The sequence below is a fragment of the Saimiri boliviensis genome, chromosome 9, assembly GCF_048565385.1.
Source record: "Saimiri boliviensis isolate mSaiBol1 chromosome 9, mSaiBol1.pri, whole genome shotgun sequence".
Taxonomy (NCBI): Eukaryota; Metazoa; Chordata; class Mammalia; order Primates; family Cebidae; genus Saimiri; species Saimiri boliviensis.
The window spans coordinates 4,308,191-4,334,000 of record NC_133457.1 but is presented as its reverse complement, the minus strand read 5'-3'; the positions used below and the strand labels follow the sequence as shown (position 1 = coordinate 4,334,000).

At 33.7% G+C, this 25,810-nt stretch overlaps 1 protein-coding gene and 1 long non-coding RNA gene across 15 annotated transcripts in view; one reads left to right on the top strand and one right to left on the bottom strand.

Annotated features, from left to right (window-relative positions):
- The window catches only part of NLGN1 (neuroligin 1), an 884,758-nt gene extending 865,744 nt beyond the window's left edge, over positions 1-19,014 (top strand). For 7 of the 10 annotated variants that reach the window (XM_074405424.1, XM_074405425.1, XM_074405423.1 and 4 more), the window contains 3 exons: positions 4,590-4,802; positions 8,473-9,262; positions 10,081-19,014. In XM_074405424.1, coding sequence (XP_074261525.1) covers positions 4,590-4,802; positions 8,473-9,262; positions 10,081-10,903 — 1,826 coding nt within the window. In that variant the 3' untranslated portion in view covers positions 10,904-19,014. The remainder of the gene's footprint in view (positions 1-4,589; positions 4,803-8,472; positions 9,263-10,080) is intronic. The other 3 variants (XM_074405426.1, XM_074405429.1, XM_010335835.3) reach the window with 1 other exon arrangement.
- The window catches only part of LOC141585566 (uncharacterized), a 139,937-nt gene continuing 124,570 nt past the window's right edge, over positions 10,444-25,810 (bottom strand). For all 5 annotated transcript variants that reach the window (XR_012519095.1, XR_012519096.1, XR_012519097.1 and 2 more), the window contains one exon: positions 10,444-10,524. This is a non-coding gene — a long non-coding RNA (uncharacterized LOC141585566). The remainder of the gene's footprint in view (positions 10,525-25,810) is intronic.

The following is a 25,810-nucleotide window of genomic DNA, read 5'->3' as shown; positions in this document are numbered from 1 at the left end:
TTATTTTAGGCCTGGTCTTATTTTTCCATTCCAAGAGCCTATGTACCTGTGTTCAATTACCTGGTTTCTCTCTAGCACTTGAAACTAACTCTAGTTGCCAGATCATGTAAACAGAAAATTCAAGCTAGATCAGTAGATGTAATCAACTGAGTAGAGTTAGTAGTTTCATGTAGGAACCACAAATGGAAATGTTTTTTGATAGAATGAGTTTTTAGTTGGGAAGACTGGCATTAAATAAATTCTTTTTTTTTTTTTTTTTTTGAGAGGGAGTTTCGCTCTTGTTACCCAGGCTGGAGTGCAATGGCACGATCTCGGCTCACCGCAACCTCCGCCTCCTGGGTTCAGGCAATTCTCCTGCCTCAGCCTCCTGCGTAGCTGGGATTACAGGCACGTGCCACCATGCCCAGCTGATTTTTTGCACCTTTAGTAGAGACGGGGTTTCACCATGTTGACCAGGATGGTCTCGATCTCTTGACCTCGTGATCCACCCGCCTCGGCCTCCCAAAGTGCTGGGATTACAGGCTTGAGCCACCGCGCCCGGCCTAAATAAATTCTATTTGAACAAATAGGTGAATGACAATTGTAGTAGATATACGAACCAGTCAAATAATTTTTAGCATAATTGCAATTATGAATTTTGAGAGTTAGCCTTAAGTTTAAAATTATTATTATTATTATTATTATTATTTTTTTTTTTTTTTTTTTGAGACGGAGTTTCGCTCTTGTTACCCAGGCTGGAGTGCAATGGCGCGATCTCGGCTCACCGCAACCTCCGCCTCCTGGGTTCAGGCAATTCTCCTGCCTCAGCCTCCTGAGTAGCTGGGATTACAGGCATGCGCCACCATGCCCAGCTAGTTTTTTGTATTTTTAGTAGAGACGGGGTTTCACCATGTTGACCAGGATGGTCTTGATCTCTTGACCTCGTGATCCACCCGCCTCGGCCTCCCAAAGTCCTGGGATTACAGGCTTGAGCCACCGCGCCTGGCCTAAGTTTAAAATTATTAATTGTTAAAGTTTTATATTCCTGAGTCAAGTAAATTAAGCAGTTAAACATTTTTTTTGGAAAATTTTATACTTTTTTCTGAAAAGAAAATTTGTTTTTATAGTCATTATTGTTCTATTTTACAAAAATAGTAATGTGTCAATGTGTTATGACAATAATTAGTCACATATTCCAGGAGTTTAAAATGAGGATCAAGAAAAGCCAGATAAAGTAGTGACTATCTGTTAAGAATGATTCAAGTGACATTAAAGGAAAAGTCTTCTTCTCCAAAGTAATCCTGAAGTGAGGACTCTGCAAAATTGAGTTCCCCCATGAATGGACTATAGTTGAGCATGTCAATGTAAAGTTTCAGCTAGAGTGATCTGAAATGGTTGTGCTGTTAAGGACGTAACAGCTAAGTCAATTTAAAAAGAACTTTAAATTACTACTCCACTAGATACCAAGGTATAAAAAAGGCTGTCAATGTACATCACTTGGGTAATTCGCAAACCGTACCTCTTTTGAGCAGCAATTTATTTAACTTTCTTCATTTTGTCCACTTAGCCACAGGATGTTGTTTCAATGTACTATCAGTAATCAAACTATGTATGCAAGTATATATCTCCTTGTCAGGTCTGAAGATGTGTGATTTGATTGGTCATCTGGCCTTCATAAAGACAGCTGTTGTCAGTTTTTTCTAATATAAAACACAACGTGGTCCTCTATTCATGCTAATGATTATTTAGTTTCAGACAGATGAGACAGATAGATAGATAGATAGACAGACAGATGATAGATAGGTAGATGATAGGTAGGTAGGTAGATAGGTAGATAGATATAGACAGATAACAACATACACATGAAAAAACAGTAGAATCAGGAGTAAGAGAAATTCAGTACTGAAGGATAAAAATGGAGCTTGACTGAATAATCTTGCACATTTTGAGGCTACAAAACAATAGCTTCTACCCAATGATTTACTCTATTTTCCATGCTGTGGTTTAATAACAAGATTTTTGAATTGAATTGATTTTGTTTAAAACTTTTTCTTGAATATATTACAAGACTTCTTTAGACTATATATAAAGTAGAGGTTACTCTTCAGAGACAATACATTTTAACAGTACTGTTATATAAACACAAAGCTATTTGACTAAAGAGTGCATGTGTAACTGGGATTATACAGGGGATACAATTTAGTTAATGTAGAAATAATTGGCTTATTACCATGATTCCCTACATGCTACACATTGAATGATGATTATTATGAGTAAGTCAATTCCATATGAATGTAAAGATTTACTTGAATGTAACTGGAGATTATTTTGAGAGGAGTTAAATATGAATCCTCATTTTGCACTGAGGGACATAAACTATATTCAGAAACCAAAATTTTTCTGAATATATTAATGATATAGAATTATAGGTAATAAATTATGAGGTTGGCGTTAAGGATATTGCAGTTTTTGCAATTACTTTTAAATGGCAATAAAAGGCAATTACTTTGCACCAACCTGGTAACAAGAGTACTATGTTCTTATTCTTTCACTCACTCTCTCTCTCTCTCTCTCTCTCTCTCTCTTTCTCCCCCTCTCTCTCACACACACACACCCCTCCTTTTTCCTTCAAGAATTTTTTCTATCTAATGTACAGTGATTCTTCCATAATATTGTTTTTAGAGTTCATGCCAATAGTCTGTCTTGGTAGACAGACTCATTTGTAAGACAATCTTTCAGAAATTTAAACTAATGGTTCTTTCTTATATCAAAGTTCATGTAATGCCAAATAGAGTTAAAAGTTTCCTGCCATGCTTCTGTTTTGTATTTCATTACTCTCTGATTTATATGAATATTGAGTATTTGAAAATGCTTCTAAGAAGACACCATGAAAATTTCCTTAAATTATTGTGCAAATACAATAAAAGAGAGGGGTATTACCAGGAAAATTTGTTTATTTGACCTGTATTTTTTAAAATATTAATATCAAGGAAAGTTAACATTTTCAGGATTACACACACACACACACACACACACACACACACACACACACACTGAATTAGAGACTGCAGTTTTATTTCTTGGAATATTTGATCTTGTAGGAAAAAAGAACTAAACACTTTCATTTCTTCAAATTTTTCAAAATTATTCAGGAGTATTTGTCTTCATCTATTCCTTTCTACAATTATCCTAAAGAATTTCTTGTCCATGTGTTCAGTTTGGTTATGGATTTATTTGCTAACCTGATAGGTAGTGTTATTATGGTTTTCTTTCCATAAATGTAATCTATGTCTAGCTTACTTTATAAAGAGATATATTTCAAATTGAATAAAATAATTCGTACCACAAACATTGACCTATTATGTTGTTTCTATCGTAAGTCTCCAATAAGAGAACTAATTTTTTAAAATTAGTTCTATAAACTTTTTGAGATTAGAAATTATATCCCTGAATATAATCAATTTATATCTAATAGGACTCTAAATATTTTCTACATAATATAAAATAGTCCTTAAGACGGAGTACTTTATGAAACACTTTCTACATTTTCATTTATACTAAATGCCAAAATACATTAGAGAACAGGTTTTTTTAACAAGTTATAATGAACACACTATAAAAGCTACTAAGTCAGCTAAATTAGTGAATATGTTGAAGATATTGCTAAAGTAATATATTTGACTCTCCCTTCTACAACTTTCAAATGTAAAACAATTACTCAGATCTTAATGCCACAATATTTTTTTCTGTCCTTTCTTTTTTTTTTTTTTTTTTTTTTTTTTTCAATTGCCCTTGCCATTCTGTCAGTGCAGGTCCTTAAACTCTCTCCTCTACCTCTGTTTTCCCTCCTCCTCATTTTCAGATTTACCACATTTTCCTACGCGTTTTCAGGTTGACTATAAAGCAGAGCTTTGAGCATTTCAGAAATATGTGTCTGAACTTTTCAAAAAAACCTCAATTATTCTACACCATTTGCTAATTGAGAAGCTCCCCTCGGTTTGGCATTTAAAATGGTGTTAAATGTGGTCTCCAGTCGCCCTTGGCACAGTAATTCTTAATCATTGATTAAAAATGTACATATTCACGTGCGTGAAGAGTTGTATATACTTTTTTGGAGTTTACAAAACCTTTCTCTACAGGTCTTAGAGAAATACCTGCCTGCTGTACACATTTCTATCCTGCCACTCTGCCCCAAACACCTAAAATTCCAACCATGTTCGATGACAAGCAACTTGAGGACAGACGTGGTGTTTTCTGCAAAATGCACGTTCACATAAGCCCCATGATACTATCCAAATGTCTCCACCGAGTAACTTGGCCCCTGGAACGTCTTTCCTGAGGTTTTCAGAATGTTTGTATTCCCTTTATCTGCCCCAGTTATCTGTTACCTGGAAAAGTTGGGAGGCGTTTGGGGAAGATAAATGTCATTTTTCAGATTTCACCCACTATTATTTTTGCTAAAGTAAATTCTTTTTTTATGGTGGAAAATAATTTTTACTGATGAACTTGGACTGTGCTTACCTTGATTAATACAGTCATCATTTATTTAAATTTGGTGTCTATTTGATTCATGCCAGCTCAAAAGTGTTTTCTAAATTTATATTTTTCAGGTTTCTTGAGTACAGGGGATCAGGCTGCAAAAGGGAACTATGGACTTCTTGATCTCATACAAGCTTTAAGATGGACTAGTGAAAACATTGGATTCTTTGGTGGTGACCCCTTAAGAATCACTGTTTTTGGATCTGGTGCTGGGGGTTCATGTGTCAATCTGCTGACTTTATCCCATTATTCTGAAGGTAACCGTTGGAGCAATTCAACCAAAGGTATTATGCAGGTTGCAAATTTTGACAATTTTGGTGTCTGCATGCCACCACCATCAGTAGTATGTGATGCTCTGTATATTTCTCTGTTCAAACTGAGTGTTAGGTTGAACTCAATAACTGTTTAAAGCTTTGTTTCTTCAGCTTTTCTGTGCATGTTTAAATTTTCGTCAAACTCTTTTGTCTCCTGTGGAGCTTGGTAAGGATGCCCTTTCAAGTACACTTCAGAATAGTCAGCATTACAGTCATTCTTCTTTCCTTCAGAGGGTGATTTGAGGAAAAATCAGACAAAGACGTTCTACAGTTCTGTCATCTTTGTTTATTCAGTGATCAAAATCAAAGATGAGACTTTTTAAATGCAGGAATTGTATATAATCTGTTTTCTAGACAATAGACATTTAAAACCCTTTATTAGTATCACGTGGTCCTAAGCTAGTTTGTCTGAAAACGTGATTTCACTTGTTGTCTGAGTACAGAATGGATTGTTGATTATTTTGCATGCATGATCCAAAATTGTCAAAGCATCAAGGTCACTGGTAGAGCTTTTGATTAAAAAGAAAAATACATTCAATTTAATGTTTTTTCAATTTTTAACTCCAAAAGCATTATTTTTCCCCCTAAACTTGGCAAGGCAGCATGGAGTATTGAGGCTGCTGAAATCCATGAAATATTTTTCTTATTTCTGTTTTCTGGCTTTGACATATTTTTCTCAAAGTGCCTGTCCAAGGCTTATCATGTTGTTCTTTAGGAACTCCATCTCCATTTTACTATGCGTTTAGTCACTCATTCCAACTGCATTATTAATTTGAAATTTCACAAGAGTATTGTTGAAGAAATTTGCAAAGCAAATACTTTTTCTGCATTATTTATATATAATAGGAAGACAGAGAATATATAAAAAATAGACCAGGTTTTAATTTCTGATTTTTTTATTGTCATTGTATACACATGAAGAAAGTGTATACTGTCAAGTATAATTCATGAAGCATCTTTTTTTGTAAGGTTGAGTTTTGTGATAGGAGCACCAGACATATGACATTTTATTTTGATATCAAAAACAGATGAATGTTTAATTTCAAAATGTCAGCCAGTCATTAAATGAGTATATACAAATATAAATATAAATATATATAAGAATCATAGACTTAATTTATTAACATAGTTTATATAGCATTTCATTTATATTAGTACAATTCTGATTCAAGATGACAAAATAACACAGGTGAACATTTCCAAGAGAGATTTCATCTGTAAAGAAATGGCTTATTTCGAAGTAATAAACTTAGCGTTTCTTTAATTAAACAGATGAGGTTGTTCTAACCTCAGTATTTTACTAATGCCACTATGTAGTTATGGCAACACTAAGCCACCTATATGGGTTTCTCAGGGTCCTTTGACCAAAATTGACATCAAAACCAATTTTGGCTAGTATCGAACCGGCACTGGTTTCAGAGGTGAGTCAGTTAGTTCAGAGGTGAGTCAGTTAGTTCATCACCGAGCACTGCTAGTCTTCAACTGATGGTGTAGTAAACAGTGGTAAATGGTTACTCAAACAATTGAAAATACAGCATTCTCTTATATACTTCAGGGAATCTGTCTGTACCTGGAAAAAGATATGAACTTAGGTTTGGCCTAAACCCATCTCCAGACTGAGACATGCTGCCTGACTTTACCAGGAGATGCTCAAAAGAGCTCTTGAAATCATCAAGCTGATTCTGCCTCCAGTGTAGACATAGACTTTAAAGGCAATAAACTCCACAAAGGGCTGCCCCAGTGCTCAGGCTTGTATTATACCATGAGTCAGCCCCATCTTACAACCACATAAGAAGCACTTTCACTAATGATAAAATACATGGTGTTCCCAATACCATCTTGGTGGCATATTTTAGGATATATTGAACATGATGTGCCTTTCCTTCAAAATCTTTATTGGTATGTTTAGTTAATATCATTGAGTCCCTGAAATGGGAAAGAATATTACACAAATCACCCGGGTTTTTTTAGTTATACAATTTTTAATTAATACAATATTTTCTTGAGCAAATGTTGATAAACAGCAACATAGTTTTATGTTTTTTTGGTTTCTTTTAGACGGAGTCTCGCTCTGTTGCCAGGCGCCAGGCTGGAATGCAGTGGTGCCATCTCGGCTCACTGCAACCTCTGCCTCCCAGGTTCAAGCAAATTCTACTGCCTCAGCCCCCCGGGTAGCTGGGACTACAGGCACACGCCACCACGCTCAGCTAATTATTTTTGTATTTTTAGTAGAGACGGGGTTTCACCATGTTGGCCAGGATGGTCTTGATCTCTTGACCTCGTGATCCGCCCGCCTTAGCCTCCCAAAGTGCTGGGATTACAGGCGTGAGCCACCGCGCCCAGCCACAGTTTTTAAAATTATCTGTATTTGTATCATTTGCCCTTTCATACTTTGTTCTAGTAAACTAAAAAAAGCTTATAAAGATGTCAGAAAACCAAAACAAATTTACATTAATATTGTCAAGATTTTTTAATACCTTTAGAATTATATGTGAACATGTTACAGACATGTTGAATATATAGGCATACTTGGTTAAAAAAAAAATCTCAAACTTTCCTTCTAATTCAGACACTGCTTCAACACCTTTGTGAAAAGAGTTTTTATCTCATAAACACATATAGATTTGCAAGTGTTTAACTGAAGCACAAAGCTGTATTTGGAAATTGATAATGCATTTCAATATTAAAAAGAAAATAGATAAACTATATTTTTAAAATAGGAATTTTACTAGAAAAATACCTTAATGAGAAGATAAGATAAAGTGCATTTGTAAATTTGAATGACATGCAGCTCTTATCAAACTGCAGAGGGAACCATCATTTACAATTCTTAAATGCAATTAAGTAAAAAGCAGTGGGCCATGTGCTTTTCATCTTTTATGAAAAAAATAGTAGTCTACATTCAACAGTGGCAAAAGTTAAATCACCCCACACTAAATCTTTTGGCTGATGGTTTTTTCTCTAACCTAGTGAAAACACTTCAAATGTTATGTCTTCTTCTGAAAGATGAATATTCAGCATACTATGTCTGACATGAAGATCTGGAAAGAGTATGTCTAAAGTGAAATTCTGTTTTGTGTGAGTTCAGGGCCATCCCCAGGGTATAAACAAACAGCCAGCTCCAGTCATTGTATGAGCCTTTAAAAATTCTTTTTCAAATAACATGTAGTTAAAACAAATACATAGAACTATTTAAAAGGAAGATAGACACAGCCAGACTGGAGGAAATATTCCGAATGGACAATGCTGGAGAATTGAATAGGACAAGATTGGTCCCATCTGGTTAATGTTGATGATAATATAAGTATTTACACACTCATTGAAGAACACTTCTGAGACTTTTTACCACTGCATCTTCTCCTTTTCTTCTTTCCTCCTGCCTCTTTGAGACTCTACACAGTTTAGACTTCTTGACCCCTAAGGCAGGTGCCACTCAAAGCACAAGTCTTGGATTTGCCTCTCTAATCCGTTGTACCCTGTGGATGGCTTTGTGTACTTCCCTTAAGCAAAAATGTCTCTCTCTCCCTGTTTCTTGAGTTGTATCTGGGTTTTTATATACATGTCTAAAATATCAGATGTTACTGTTTTACCACAACATTACTCAAAGATCATCTGAAATTCTTTGTTGATTTTCCCATAGGACTTTTTCAACGAGCAATAGCTCAAAGTGGAACAGCCCTTTCCAGCTGGGCTGTTAGTTTTCAACCTGCAAAATATGCTAGAATGTTGGCCACAAAAGTTGGTTGCAATGTTTCAGATACAGTAGAGTTAGTGGAATGCCTCCAGAAGAAGCCTTACAAAGAACTTGTTGACCAAGATATTCAACCAGCTAGATACCACATAGCCTTTGGACCTGTGATTGATGGTGATGTAATACCAGACGACCCTCAGATATTGATGGAGCAAGGAGAGTTTCTCAACTACGATATCATGTTAGGAGTGAACCAAGGGGAAGGGTTAAAATTTGTTGAAAATATAGTAGATAGCGATGATGGTATATCAGCTAGTGATTTTGACTTTGCTGTTTCAAATTTTGTTGATAATTTATATGGATATCCTGAAGGCAAAGATGTTTTGAGAGAAACCATTAAGTTCATGTATACTGACTGGGCTGACCGTCATAACCCTGAAACCAGAAGAAAGACATTGTTGGCTTTGTTCACGGACCATCAGTGGGTGGCACCAGCTGTAGCCACAGCAGATCTTCACTCAAACTTTGGTTCACCTACGTACTTCTATGCCTTTTACCATCATTGCCAAACAGATCAGGTTCCAGCCTGGGCTGATGCAGCCCATGGAGACGAGGTTCCCTACGTACTGGGAATCCCCATGATTGGCCCGACGGAGTTATTTCCTTGCAATTTCTCCAAAAACGATGTGATGCTGAGTGCAGTTGTAATGACATACTGGACAAATTTTGCTAAAACTGGGTATGTACCTAAGGAATGAAGTTAATAAAAATGTTATCCTAACTATTTAAAAATAATAGACATTTGTACCCAAAAGATTTAATATCGGATTAATACCAGCAACATATTAAATTCCTTTATTCAAAATTAATTCTATATTATGGTGTTTTTCAAAGTCATTGCTTTATTATTTCTGGTGTTTTAGAAGCTTGTTAAGAAAGTACATATGTGAATTGCATTACTTAATTACATCTGCTTTTGATTTTTGAATTACACAGGGCTTACTGCTCAGCGGTAACAAGAATTATTTTATAGTGCTCTCTAATTCACAACACTCTTTAATCCTTCCAACTATCTTCTGAATCTGGCAGATCAGGTCCTATTAATCCCACTTGACAAAAAAGAGACCTGAGGCTCTGGGAACTTCATAGAGATGTTGACACGTCTGGTATAGAGCAGAGTCTAGTCTCAAATCTTTATCTGCTTGTTTCAAATCAAAAATCCTTTCCACTGTTCCGTGTCATCTCTGCTAGTTTGCCTATGAGACAAATCCTCTGGAAGTGAGTATTTAAATAATTATTTAAAATCTTTGGGTAGATGGTAGCCCATCTCAGCATAGGCAGAGAGAACAAAATGTAACACTTACTTGCCTTACGTTATCACCCATCTGACAATCTGCCTGCTAGAAGATTTATATTTTTTAATTGACCCAAGTTAATGTGAAAACACAATATAAAGCATTGCTGAGTCATCTCTTTAATTATTACATGTTAAAGTAGTGTCATTTTAGGTAAAAAATAAAATAATTTTATTCTCATAATTTATCTTTTCCTTCTTAGTGACCCAAATCAACCAGTCCCTCAAGACACGAAATTCATCCATACCAAACCCAACCGTTTTGAAGAAGTAGCATGGACCAGATATTCCCAGAAAGACCAACTTTATCTCCATATTGGATTAAAACCAAGAGTTAAAGAACATTACAGAGCCAATAAGGTAAACCTCTGGTTGGAGCTGGTACCTCATCTGCATAATCTCAATGACATTTCTCAGTATACCTCTACAACAACTAAAGTGCCATCAACTGACATCACTTTCAGACCTACGAGAAAAAATTCTGTACCTGTCACATCAGCCTTTCCCACTGCCAAGCAGGATGATCCCAAGCAACAACCAAGTCCGTTTTCAGTGGATCAGAGGGACTACTCAACAGAGCTGAGTGTCACTATTGCAGTTGGAGCGTCACTGCTGTTTCTGAACATCTTGGCCTTTGCAGCCCTGTACTACAAAAAGGATAAGAGGAGACACGATGTTCACAGGAGATGCAGCCCTCAGCGCACCACTACCAATGATCTCACCCATGCACAAGAAGAGGAAATCATGTCCCTTCAAATGAAGCACACTGATTTGGATCATGAATGTGAGTCCATCCATCCACATGAGGTGGTTCTTCGGACCGCCTGTCCCCCAGATTACACACTAGCTATGAGGAGGTCACCCGATGATGTTCCCTTAATGACACCCAACACCATTACAATGATTCCCAACACTATACCAGGGATTCAGCCCTTACACACATTCAACACATTCACTGGAGGACAGAGCAATACTCTGCCCCATCCCCACCCCCACCCCCATTCACATTCAACAACCAGGGTATAGCCAGATAAGAGAAACAAACTATTTTTTTTTTGATGGATTGCAGTAAACGATTACTGGAGATTCCTTGGCTTTCAACCTACAAGACTTAACTATTTAAATAAGGAGGAATATTATGTGAATATACATATCAAGAACTTTGGGGGTTTTGAAAAAAATGAATTGTATATATACCACTCAACTTCAAAAACAAATTTCAATTGCTTGAAGCAGTTGTTCTGAATGATACTTTTTCATTCACATTCAAGAATTAATTTTTTGAAGATTTAAGTTACATAATGGAATTAGGCATGTGGAACACCAAACAGGAAAGAACTATGTCTGAAATATAAAAAACAAAAATAAAAAAAAAAACAACTATGAATATGCACAAGGGACACACCAATGGAATGTCAGATAATTTCCACCCATTTTTATTTGGAGCCGTTTTATTGTGTAGACCATATTTACATATTTGGATAAGTACACAAGGTGCCCGTGCTGTTAATGGCCTTAGCAAAGGCTCATGCTGAAATTTGCCAGTAAAACAAAGAAGTTTAAAGACTGGCAGGTACAACATTATCACATAAGTGCTGTCAGTATAAAATTGTGGGGATAAAGGAAACTGGATATTTTTAGCACGATGTGCATGATAATTTATATGCTTGGTGGCTGTGCTGCTGATTAAGCCGTAATTAAAATTCTTCTCATCCCATTGGAGTTTTTAATAGAAGCTTCCTCCATCAATTGGCAGAACCTAAAGAAGATTTTAAGGGGCAAAAGTAATTACAATAAAATAATTCACAGTAGTTTCAATATAGAAGGAATTAGCTATTAAAGGTATTTGAAGAAACTATAGGTATAGTGGTGAATACTCGCTGATATGAATCCCAGAAAGAAAATTTCCTGTTTTTAATGTTCTTTTCATTCCCATCTAGATAATGTATAACCCTAATTGGACATGTGGTACAGGATCTATAAATTGTTGTGGGGTTTTTTTGTTTTGTTTTGTTTTGTTTGTTACTCTGTATTTTGTTCCTTTTGGTAAGGTGAAGTGTGTCCAAAGAGTTACTCGCAACAGTCTTTCATGATATGAGGATGCCCCAGTATTACCACTCTGATTATAGTTCTGAGTTCATTGATTTACTCATCCTGCATGACAAAATGTTTACTAATAACAATTCATTATAAAGTTATGTCCCTCTTTACATCACGTATCTTTCTCACTGAGGTTCATTCACTGGAATTTACTCACGCAATCTCAGTAGAGTACAACGTAGATACGGAACCTGGGAGACTCAACACCTGGAGGATGTTAGTCTTATACGTATGTGTGATTTTAAATGAATATTCTAAGACCACAGGAAACTCTTCATCCCCTGTTGTTTACCAGTAACAGTATATCACAGACCTTTCCAAATGTTTGTATATGTAATCAGATGTACATTTATATTTAAAAAAATGAGATGGACTTAAAGAGCACATCCTGATAAATACTTTCTCTCTTACCTGTACTATATTTCTATTAGACTAAAGTTATGTGATTTTTTTTTTACATTTTTTCAGATGACTAGCAATTTTGATAGTTTATAAGATAATGCAAAGAACTTTCTCTGACAAACTAACTGCAGTAACAGAAACCTTTCTTTTCAGTTACTCTTTTTCAAGAATGAAAGCTTATTATACAAAAAAAAAAATTGTATACTACTTGATGGAACCAACTTTGTACATCTTGGCCATGTCACTGGTCATTGTGTGAAATAAAGATAATCTGGATAATGACTATTAGTCCAATGCTAAGAAACATGATCTTTGCTCATTAAAGAGCTAAAATGTTTATTGCTGTTTTGTCTTTCTTTAAAAAAAAAAAAAAAAAGGAAAACAAAGAAACATGACTGTCTCAGAGAGTAATATTTCTACAGTAGACCAGTCGGGTTTTTGAAGACATACAGGTAACCTCCATAGAAAACACAACCATGTATTTAAAGGCAAGTCTCATCGGCAAGTCTCATCTAAGATGAAACTCATAAAACTTTAATGTTGTGAATTTAAAAGCTCCAGAAATTCCTGAAAAAAAAGATTAGCTCTTGTGTTTTTAAATACCTCTTAGGTACAGATGTTGTAGAAATAAAGTGCCAATTGTTTTCAGCTAGAAACACAAGTTCCAATTCTGGTCATCAAGGAAAAGGTCTATTGAAAATAAATTTGCAATATTTTATAGAATACAACTAACTAGGCTCATAATATGAGGGTGATTAAACTACAATAAAGTAGTGAGTAGAAAGTTGCCCTGCTAAAAGAATGTAAAAGTGTTGAGCAAGATATTAAACTGACACTAAAAGATAAAAATATATTTCAAGGAATTATTATAATCCCCCTGTCCAATTATTAGCTACCAATGAAATGTAGATATTGCTCCATAATTTAAAAAAAAAAATCTCTGTTAGAAACAAAACGTCTTCAAAATTCAGAGTGATCTACATGCAGTGTTTGACTGACGTGGTTAGGCTTTTAGACTGTGAACAGCCAATGTACACAAGTAAAAAGTATTGTTTAGCATCTAAAATCTTGTTCAATTGGAACACTGTATTCTACTATATTGATTACACAAAACACAAGAACAGAATAGAAATGATGACAAAATAAGATATAAATGAATACTTTCATATGCATTGCTTCATTTGGCAAAACCAAACGTTCTATTAAATATCATGTTTTAACAATGGCCATATTTATATCTATCTACCAATCTATTGCTCTGCATTTATCAATCTACCTATATATAGCATAACTATATGTTATCATCATCTTTATATTAATTTAGGAAAATGATTTAGGAAAACAAAGCATAGCCCTATTATCTTCTCTAAATTAAGGTAGAGTAACTTTGTGGAAGATAAAGCAGCCTAGATTTAATTGCTGTTCTCAAGTCACTGGATAAAGTCATTGCAAATGAGTGTTAGGTTTTAGTTTTATAATAGCAGTCTCCAGTTTTCTGAATGAAAAAGGATGTCCCACATTATACAGAACATTAAGAACAGTTTTTAAAGCTGAAACATAATGTTTGTATGCAAGAAACATAAATACTGTTACTCAATTTTAGCCAATATGTTTAAATGTATTTATTTAGATAATAATTTTCTTTGAAAAACAATGTTTAAGTCACAAAATTAAAATAATATTATTGGCATTATTTGTTAATTCAGATTTTCCTGCCTCAGATTAAAAATTAGGCAAGACTACTTATAATTTGTACAAACATTATACCAAAATGAACAGAATTTCATTGTTTTGCTATTATATAAAATTTTTGCCAAATGTTTCCAACAGATTAATGTTTTAGAGGATGGGGTTAGAAAAATAAAAGTGACAAATTTCATAGTTTTAAATCTGTATTGAACATGTTGACTATGAGCAAGATCTAATCTAATACTACAGATATATGACAAAGTTTATCATTAACTTTTTTCAAATTAGAAAATAATTTGCTCAAGCATTAAAAATGTCCAATTTGGAGACATCTCTCTGGCAGCTTAAAGCAGAAAATCTGAGTATATGTTACTTTAGTCCTCATTTCAAATATAAAAGTTGACCAAAATGATGCTTTATTTCAGACTTCCTGATCTGTACATGAAAACAACAACATTTTTAAAAAAATTATTAACTATATGTGTATTACTAAAGAGGAAAACTGATAGCACTAATTGTTTTTTTAAAAAGTGAAGTGCTGAAACTAAATCGTTGTAACAACAGTTATTTTGTCTCTTAGCACACTCATCCTGACACACACATTAATATCAAAAAAGGATACAAAGAATGTGAGAAATGTGTTCCAGCTTTAAAGACACTACTACCTAGAAATTACTGGGATTCTTTTCTTTGGTGAGTTTCACTGAAATAGTTTCACAGGATGAAACGATGAGTTAAATTCTGAAGAAGCTGTCAAATACGGTGGTCTTTTGATGTTAGTAATTTTGTTTTCTTCTGTGTTATTGGTTCAAAGTACTGACCTTTTCCTTCATTTCCAGTAATTAGTTGTTACAGACTATCACTTTTTAATGTGAGTGGAAATTAGATAATTTGGTTATACTTGTGAAAACATGCTTCCAAATAAATTCAATTAATGGGCACTTCCCTTCTGAGATTTTGTTATCATTCATTTAATTATCTTGTCAAGCTTTACTGTTAAAACAAATGTTTTAGCTTTCTGGTCAATAAACGAAGGGAATTTCTCCAGTAGCCTTTTATCTTTCCTGCACTTGATCTGATAGCAACATAGGCTTCAAATTTCCATCAGAAGTCTCTAAAGAAACTTCCTACTGATGTGAAACCCTGGTGGCCAACTTGATTCTTTTTCATAGGCGTTCTGATTTGATTTTATTCTGGCACTTTGCTGTATATGTGTGCAGGCCAAAAATCAATTTCATTTGATAAGCGTTGTGGAGAATACAGACTGGAATAACCATGTGCAGAGCTTAAGTGCCTTTTCATCCAGAGATTTTATTTATAAAACTTTGCTTTTTTTTTTTTAATTTTCAGAATCTGATAATTCAATTTAAAGAGTATAATAGGATCACTATATTATAAATTACAAATGGGAAAAGTTTATTTAGACATTTTTACATTTAATTTGATTTAAAAAATAATATCAGATGGATCTAAATGGCTTCTGGGGAAAAACTGAGGTAAATTTTTGAAAGTGACAATTATGTAGTCATCTGACTTGATGGCACTTAAGAATAAAAATTTAAATCTCTAACAAACTTTAAAAAGTTTCCAAATAGTAAGTTTAATTTAGAAGACGTCTGAAGCTATTAGAGCTAATCATGTATCGGATATGTATATATTTTTTTCTAGTCAGCTATTACATATACCACATAGTGTATATACTATGTGGCTTATATAACATTTATAATGGCCCATTCAAACTCATATACTTACAAATGACATTGTATAACTTCCTACGTATGTACTAATGTAACAGAATTTAGTCCTCTATGGAACGTCAAGCCAAAGTGGTAGCTGTTTGGAGTTGAAATGAATGATAACAATTAAAACTTTAAAGAAATTGGTAAAGATACAGTAACAAAAACTCAGCAAATAAATTTAAAACAAGTGACCATTTTTGAATGCCATTTTCAGAGTTGACATCTAAACTAGAAAGTGTATTTAAAAGGATTTTAGTAGTTTTGATTCATCCTTTCTCTGCACTCATATCATTTAGCAAATTAATGGGACATATGTCATAGTTTTTGTAAAAAAGACCATTGGGTTGTCATGATTCAGTTTGTGTTTGGACATCTTTGGCTTTCATTAAAAACATGTTTATTATCATGAATAAATATTACCATGTTTTCCAAGCTGTGTTGACTATTTTTAGACTCAGAAATAATTTCTTCTCTATTTGTCTCAACACAAAAGCATTACTAAGATAAGTGTTTTCTTGCAAACTCTTTGTATTGCCTACACATCTGCTGACAGGTCTGGCTTGATAGAAACAATGATATTTTATGATATTTTCACCTCTTGGTGAATGTAGCACAAAAGTTTAGAGAATAGGTTTGGGGAGTTTGGACACAACTTTTCAGAAAAGAGAGGGAGGAAAGTGGGAGAAAGAGAAAGAAAAGAACGGGAAAAAAAAGGAGGAAGTATCAGAGAAAAAAGGAAGAAAAACTTCTGTTTTAAGTTAGTGACTTTTTGCATCCAAATGATGTTTTAAATAGAGACGTGTGCCAGTTTTTTTAAAAAGAAGAGCAAAGGAATTTAAGTAAATCCCTTCAAATCATAAATCTATTATTCTTAGAGAACAAGATTAATAATATCTAGGAAGATATCATAAATTTAATGCTTGATCCAGGTCTTGATCAAATTGCATCACTGGAAACAAATAAAATCTATACAAAAATATTTATGGTTTTGTACTGTCTAATCAATAATGATCTTGGTAGGAGAACTATGTGAAGTAAGATCGCTCATCTCTATTAAGCCTAAGATAAGAATACAGCAAATAGGACATCATAGAATTTCCCCATACATAGTCTAAAGATAAATGTTTCCAAATGGCTAAATAAAAGAATCAGCACTGCTTTACTGTGGCCACATATGGCTACGGGCACCAAATAAATTAAGCAGTTAAAAAACATACTCCAACAATTTCACTTTCCATAAAAGGGTTTGAATGTTTTGTAAAATTTGCTGTAGTTGGATGATTACATTTTCACTGGTTTTACATTTCCTTATGTTTTGCAGAATGTTATTTCTGAGTTCAAAAAAGTTTCAAATATATTCTGTGAATGTTCGTGTGAAAGCAGAATTTTCTAATGGAATGCCATAATTTGAAGTACTGTCTCAATTTTGGAGAGTTGATTGACTGTCTAGTTAAAACACTTTTATCTCCCCTTAAAATATGTAACTTCGCTCTCAGAGCTGCCTTTCTCTGCACCACAGGGTATCTTCTCACCAGCTACAGTGGCTCCTGTTTCCATGGCCCATCCTGTTACTAGTCATGACTCCTCCAAAGGTGTAAAAGTTGTACTGACAGTCTTTAAAGATGATATAACGAATTTGATAGAAACAATGTTATTTTGTGATCTTTTCAGCTCTTGGTGAATGCAGGGCAAAAATTTAGCGAATAGATTTGGGGAGCTTGGACACAACTTTTCAGAACTGGTGTCTTGGGAATTGGCGTTAATTAAGTAAACATGAATCAAGCAATGTAGGAAGTTAGTCATTTCTTCTTTCAATAAATAATGTCCACTATGTGTCAGGCAACGTGACTTACTAACATACAGCTATTGTTGTCCAGTTTAAAATAGGTTCGAACAGGTGGACTGATTTAGATCACTTTCTATGCTATATTTTGTTGCAAATCATTGTATGATTCCTTGTTTCGTCTATTTTATGTGTCTCAAAATAATAAACACAAATCAATATTCGTGTTGAATTCTATTGAGTCAGTTCACCAGTTAAGGTATGTAGTGGCCATGTTTCCAAATAATAAATACAGCCATACCTGAAGTTAGGCTATAGTATACCTATTCATATTTCATGGAACATGAAATTTCCATCATAACACTCATCTGATCCAGCCCCCTAATCTTAATTCTTAATCCTTAATCTGCTGCCACAACTCCACAACTTCAACATGTGATTGTGAAGCCTATCATTGAACACTGCCATGGATCAGTATTCTAAAATAACTGGCTACATTGGACTATTTGGGATATCTTCTCTATATTGATTTATATCTTCTTTATATTGATTTATTGCTCTATTTTTTTTTTTATGGTCCTACCATCTTCATCACCTGAATTGCTCCCAAATATTTAAAGATAGCTTTCATGTTTTCCATGAGTTACCATTTTTTCCCAAAGCAAAAAATCCCACTTGCAATACAAAATATTTCAGTGTTTCAGTCTTTTCACACTTCTAATCACTGTTCTCCAAATTTGCTCCCAAGTCTAAGTTTCTTAGAAAGTTTAATGTCTAGAATTGACCATAATAAACACTTAGGTATAGTTCATTTCTGCCTAATAAACTCCACTGTCAACTTTCTTATTACACAAACTATTTAATATAACTTGCAATAGTATTACTTTATTTAGCATACTGATAATTCAGATTGAGATGTACTTTCTATTAAAACTTTAAAATTTCTACATGTACTATTCTTAAGCAAATTCTGTCTTTCTACTGCCCTTGATCATTTGAGTTTTATTGTATGTTCAGGATACTAAACACTATTAAATTCTACCTCACTAGATACAGCACTTTCTATCCATCTCAGAGTAATGAAATCAACAAAGGTTATAAACTTCTATCTTCATCCAAGTCACTAACAAAAAATACCATGCAGAATCAGGTTGAGGGTAAAGCTCCATAATAATAGCAATAGTGTGTATAGTACTGAGAAAAGCAACAGGTAACAATTACTAAGCAATTTTATGTTCCGGATTCTGTGTCACATGCCACAACGAACTCCTACGTACCACCGTCAAAATATCTATTAATACTTGTTGATGTGCTTATTCACTAATTCATTGTTTAAAAGATTGTTATTAAGAATCTGTTATGTATGATTTACTGAGCTACTTGCTAGTGATAGAAAAGTGAATAAAATGTAGCCCCTGCTCTCACCTTGCTAGCAGCCAACTGATTACTCTTGCTCTTGTCTATACACACAGCACAAAAGACACTAGCAGATACATTTACAGGATCTATTTTTTTCCATGCAAAATATTTGCATGACATCATAGTCATCCTTAGTAAGAAAACTTGGATAAATACTCTAAACCTTCTATTTGGGAATTTCTGGGTTCCTGGAGCATTGTATTAAATGTTAGAAGATAATAGCAGAAAAATAATTCTCACATCAATCACCTGTCATAATTAAGATGTGGATTTAGGCCAGTCAAGTGTAGTCTTCAAGTGGGATTCCTTATATGAAAAAGTAATACATGCATAAGATAAAACAAAATAAAGTGAAAACTACACATATCTTATTACAGATTCTAATCCCTTAGTCTTTTTCCCCAGAGACATTGACTATTACCAATTTGTATATAAATCTCTACAAATAGGTCATTCATGGGCAAACATGTAAAAGTGTATTGTCTGTGTATGTATGTGGGGGGCATTATATATATATATATATATATATATATATATATATAATTAAATTCATATATATAATTTTATATATATAAAATTATATATATATAAAATTATATATATATAAATTTATATATATAAATTTATATCAATAAATTAAAAAAGAATGTGTAGATATAAATATAGATATAGATATAGATACACATTCTTTTTTTAATTTATCGGGAAATGTTCCATGTGAGGACATTATATATCAGCTCTAAGAAGAAAACAGAAGCAACTAAAAATAAGTTTCAAATTACTCCTTAAATTCAAGGCTATTCTGATTAAAATTTCAACACTGTTTTTTTGTTTGTTCACAGACTTCATGACCGAAAGGGTCAGGAATAGCCAAGATTATTTTGAATCGAAAAATTAAGGAGCAAATATTTTGTCTACCATATTTCATTAGTTACTATAAAGCTATTGTAATCAAAAGAGTGTTGTTTCAGTTCAGAGACAGACCGGTGTAGGAGAGCAGTGAACCCATAAACAGACCTATGAAGAAAGGGGAATGTGGCATATAAAGTTGGCTATACAAATCAAGAGGAAAGGAGAAATCCTTCAGCTCACAATAGCTATCCCTTCCCACAAGGAAAATGTCCCTATGTCATACCACACACACAAAATCCATTTCAGATAAATTAAAAATATAAACATAAAAGCACATTTTACATGTCTCAGAAAACATAGGAAAATATTGTCATGTCCTTGAAATAGGGAAAAACTTATTAACAAGACATAAAACAGTGTAAACAATAAAGAAAAAGAATAGCAAGTTACAATTAAAATCTTAATACATCAGATAACAAGATTTTATTTCTATTGATGATAAGCGTATACAGTAAATATCCGCAACACGTGTAAGCAATGAAAGATTAATTAACGTGAAAGGATAGAAAACTCCTGTAGTTTAAATAAGGAAGGGACAGACCCACAAGGAAAATAGAGCTTGGCCGGGCGCGGCGGCTCACGCCTGTCATCCCAGCACTGTGGGAGGCCGAGGCGAGTGGATCACGAGGTCGAGAGATCGAGACCATCCTGGTCAACATGGTGAAACCCCGTCTCTACTAAAAGTGCAAAAAATTAGCTGGGCATGGTGGCGCGTGCCTGTAATCCCAGCTACTCAGGAGGCTGAGGCAGGAGAATTGCCTGAGCCCAGGAGGCGGAGGTTGCGGTGAGCCGAGATCGCGCCATTGCACTCCAGCCTGGGTGACAAGAGCGAAACTCCGTCTCAGAAAGAAAGAAAGAAAGAAAGAAAGAAAGAGAGAGAGAGAGAGAGAGAGAGGAAAGAAAGAAAGAAAGAAAGAAAGAAAGAAAGAAAGAAAGAAAGAAAGAAAGAAAGAAAGAAAGAAAGAAAGAAAATAGAGCTGATTCAGTACTGAGACTAAAAGACATGCCTGTTTTTTGCAGTTGCTAATTCCTACAAGGAATGTTCTCTCAATAAAGAGACGACTGAAAAATATATACATTTATCAGAACAAAAAGAATAGTTCTCTCAATAAAGAGAGGACTGAAAAATATATACATTTATCAGAACAAAAAGAATAGAAAAAGAGATGACAGGTAGGAAATTCTAACACGCTTTTGGGAGATAGAAATTAGATAAACTAAAAAACATTAAGAATATAATACAACCTATAACATAAATCAGAATTAGAAAGTTAAGAGATGCTTTAATAGAACTCAGGAAAGGATGATAAATAAAAGAAAAATAATTTTAAAATTTAAGACTAAATTTTTTAAAATGCAGATTAGAGAATGCTGTAAGAGACATAGATGTTCAAAGAGAAACAGGAGTAAATAGTAAAAAGCAGATAAAAAACGTAAAAAGTTTCAAAAAGGAAAAATGGGGGATGTGACCCAAGTGAGAGAGGAAGGGAGAAATAAGAAAAAAAATTATGCATAAGTGTTAAGAGGATAGAAAAAGAAGATCCATTGTACACGTATATGGAAACTTCAAAAATGAAAACCAAAACAGGGAAAACAACAAATACAGCAAAAATTGCAAGTCAAGGAAACTTGTACAATACAACAGAAAAAGATTGGATGTCACACTTTCAAAAGGCATAATGAATATCTGAAATAACTGATAGAAAATGACCAACATCAAGACATATGCTAATAAGATTATCGACTATCAAAGAAATAATGTGAGTATTCACATCTAGCTAAAATGACTGAAACTCTTAAAATGAAGACTCTTTGGATATATAATTAGATCATCATCAGACTTCAGAAACAATGCTTTATGCCAGTAAAAAATAAAGTAACATATGAAAGATAAGAAGTTGGAATGTAAGCAAGTTATTTTTATATTCAACCATAAGTTAACTTTCCTACAAATATAAAGGGCATAGACAAACTGTTATTGGCATTCAAGAACTTAGAGATTGTTACTGTGGAAGTTTACCAGAGAAAGACCTGTAGACAAACAGAGAGTGACATGGATATAAAGACTGAAAATGGGCACTAAATACCAGAGAGCTAAGACTAAATGAGGTCTATGTGGTGAAGTACAGCATTAAATGGTTACAGGCTTTGACAATGAAGACACAATACAGCTATAAGAAATATGAAGATAATAGAAACATCATATGTAAAATTTTTCATTACTTTCAATAATCATATTTGCAGTGGTAGCAGTGCTGTTGCTACTCTGAAGCTGCTCTCGGTGTAACACAGAATACAGCAAACAGGGATATTTTGATATGCTAATTCTATCATCTCCACAATCTTTGAGAACCAGCACTCTTCATGTGGAAGAAAGGATATTCTGAATCAGAGTCGAAGAGGTTAAGTAAAAACCAATCTTGTGGTTTTGATTTTAAAGTGAACTTTCAAGATGAACAGTTTTAAAAAAAATGTTATGCATAACTATGATCAATCTAGCAGCAATGAGCATCCCTAAGGACCAGATTGTGGTCTTAAAAGAACATATACTACTTGAAAAAATTCACCACACACACACACACACAAACATACATAGAAATAGAGAGAGACAAAGGTCTGAGGGACAAACTGCAGAAGGTGAACCTCGAACATCTTATCAAAGACTTCTAGGAATATATCTAAAAGACATAGGAACCCATCTGAAGATGATCTCACTATCTAAAGACAGGACAATTTGAGCATCAATAGGGATAATTTCAATTAATTGAAAAACTGAGTTTAAATTCTAAAGTTAATAATAATTAAAAAGAAAACATCTACCACTTATGGCAGGCAATTAGACTATAATTCATTGTTTTGAAAACTCATAAGTAAAACTCTTTTAACTTATGAGTTTTCAAAACAATGAATTATAGTCTAATTGCCACTCTTCTGCCAACTATACAGCAAGGTAGACAAATGGTAGATGAGAATTTACTCTTTGTGGAAGTATTTCAGCTAATAAAAGAAGGAATTGTTGTTTTATTAGAATTTCAGTTTTCTCTTGCTTTATCCATCCCAATAAATCAGTGGATCAAGCTATTAAGCATCACAAAATTAGAAATCATGAGTCATCATGTGCCTCCTGGATAGATGTACACAAGATTATCTCAAAAGGCTTGCACCCAAAACCAAACCTGTATGTGGTGAAGTCTCTAGGTTCAACTGTCAGGAAAGACATAGGTACAGGAAATACATCAAAGAAGCAAGTTAAATTATACCTGGATATGAAACCAGTAAAATTCAGACTATTTACAATTTTCCCAATTAAATTTTCTTGTTTCCTCAATAACTAAGTTGCAAGAAAAAATGTGGTGAGAAAATATGTAGATTTTTTAAAACTTACAAACACTTTAAAAAAAATTTCTGCTTCAGGAAGTACAATTTGGTGACAAAATTATGAAGAAAAGCAAGGTGGGGTATTCTAAAACAGTGGTGATTGATAAGAGAGAAAATAAGTTGTGATTGAGGTGGTGCATGTGGAGGCTTTTTTGCAGTGGCTTGCAAAGTACTATTTCTTAATCTGGGTGTTTTTTTACCTGAGCGTTTTCCTTACGATGATGTTTTAAACCAAATATTTATGTCATGATGTTTTTCTGTACCTGGATTACAGTTTACAACAAAGTAAGTAGGATTATAATAAAATACATAATATATGAAAATGTTTCAGACTTAAAGAACATGAGTTTATTGATTGTAAGGGCCTACCAGCTGCCCAGTATAATGGATTAAAAAAACGCCCATGAAAGGATATCATCACAAAATGTCACAACGTAAGAAAAAAAAGAAAAATTTCAAAGCTTCCACAGAGAAACAAAAGGAATTCTCACTGTCAGTTCTGGACGCTAGAATACATTGAATAAATGCCTTCATATTTTTGAGAAAGCATTATGATTAACCTATAGACTTTTATATTCAAACAAAATATAAGTTTAGTGTATCAGTCCACAAAGGCATACATATAGGAGAGAAAGCAAATAAAAAAACCAGGATCACTGCTCAGGAGACTGGAGAACAGCTCAGAGTGTGAAGCTGGGGAGTTGTAGAAAGAATATCTATACAACAAAATCAAAACTGACATATTTCATCACGTGAAAAAAATGTTATTTGTATAGATTTTATAAATTTTTGCTAAATTTGGAAAGAATATAGGAAACTACAAAGCAAAATCATAATTATTAATGCAGAGAAAAACAAAAAGTACTATAAGAAATGAAATGCAATCCTTGAACATGTATTTGTCCACATGAATGTAAGTACAGATAATTCTTACAAACAGAAAGTTTGGAAAAAGCATATTTTAAGATTGTTTTCTACCTATGTCCTAATTGACTTAAAAAGATGTCATTGAAGTTTGCATCCCACCAACAGTGTATTAAAGTATCTATTTCCTTACCCTCTAACCAAAAATGTGGTTATCAATTTTTTGTATTTTCCTTTTCAATATAACTGTAATATCATTATTGTATTACTTTGCATGTTTAAATTGAAGTAAAACATCTTTTCTTATGCTTATATAAGCCATTGTATTTCTTTTTTATATTAGATGTATTCCTTTACTTTGTATATTTTTTCTATTTGTTTATTAATCTCTTCTTATGAAATTATAAGAGTTCTCTATAGATAAATAAAATCAGTACTTTTGGTCATGTCTGTTGTAAATAATTTTGCTCAACTTTTCTTTGAATTTTGTATTACTTTGTGCTAGGCAGAAAATTTTTTTGTGTGTTCAATTGTTGAAATATATCAGTTTTGCATTTGTGTTTTCAGAGTTTTATTTCTTGCATACAAAGACCTTCCCCATTCCAATATTTATTCTAATTCATTCATGTCTTTTTTTTTTCCTGTATGGACAGCCTCATTATTTTCAGTTATATCTTTGATTCATCTAAAAGGAGTATTTACATAACCAGTAAGAAAGGGATTTTGGTTTATTTTTTCCCTGATAAGATTTTAATGGAATTCGGGTCTGAGTTAAGTGGATTGTGTTTTATTGTAAAGCTGAGGACTTTTTATTTTCAGCTACTGAAATCTACAAGACTGTGGAAGAGCAAGTGCTAGCCAAGCCACAGAAGGTTTATTACTACTGGTATCTGTCTTCTTACACGCTTACAACCAAGACCTGCCCTTCTAGTGTGTGACACCTAATTCCAAACACTATCCCAAAAAGTAAAATGATCCAGCCAGTGAAAGGAAGGCTCTCTGACTTATGATAACAATCTATACATACATTTAAATCAACAGATCATATTTTTAAAACAACTCAACGCTCAAATAGCTTAAGAATAACAAGTTTTCTCAGCCCTCTAATCAAAGGAAAATCAATGGAAAGAAAAGAACTATGATTGCTAAGTGTATTGATCTAGGTTGGTTTCAGAAAAGAGCAACAATAATGGAGGTATACCTTCACCTGCACCTGGACTCCCAGACCTAAACCAAATGCCTCATAGATGCTGCCGTAAGATCGCCAGTGGTTTCCACCAAGTAAAGTACACTAAAGACAACTGTAGTGGTCTCGGCATTTTAAAACGTAATAAAAGGCTGCACATAGAGTTGAACATTTAACAGAAGCTATTTTTGTTCAGATTTCTAGGAAGGCTTTTAGCAAAGATAAATGAGTTTATGCCATAAAGCTATGCATGTTTTGAAAAGTGATAAAAGCTTAGTTGGGTACCGTGTAAGCAAGACTGTGGATAGAGAAACCCTTTAGTTGAAGGTCTAAGTATATTTACAAATATTCATATATATTATTTTTATATCCAGTTGCCATTCTACACAAAGACTACACAGTGTTTCTAGAAACAAAACAAAAGAACTTAGCAATGTGTGAACAGGTTTCAATAAAAAATT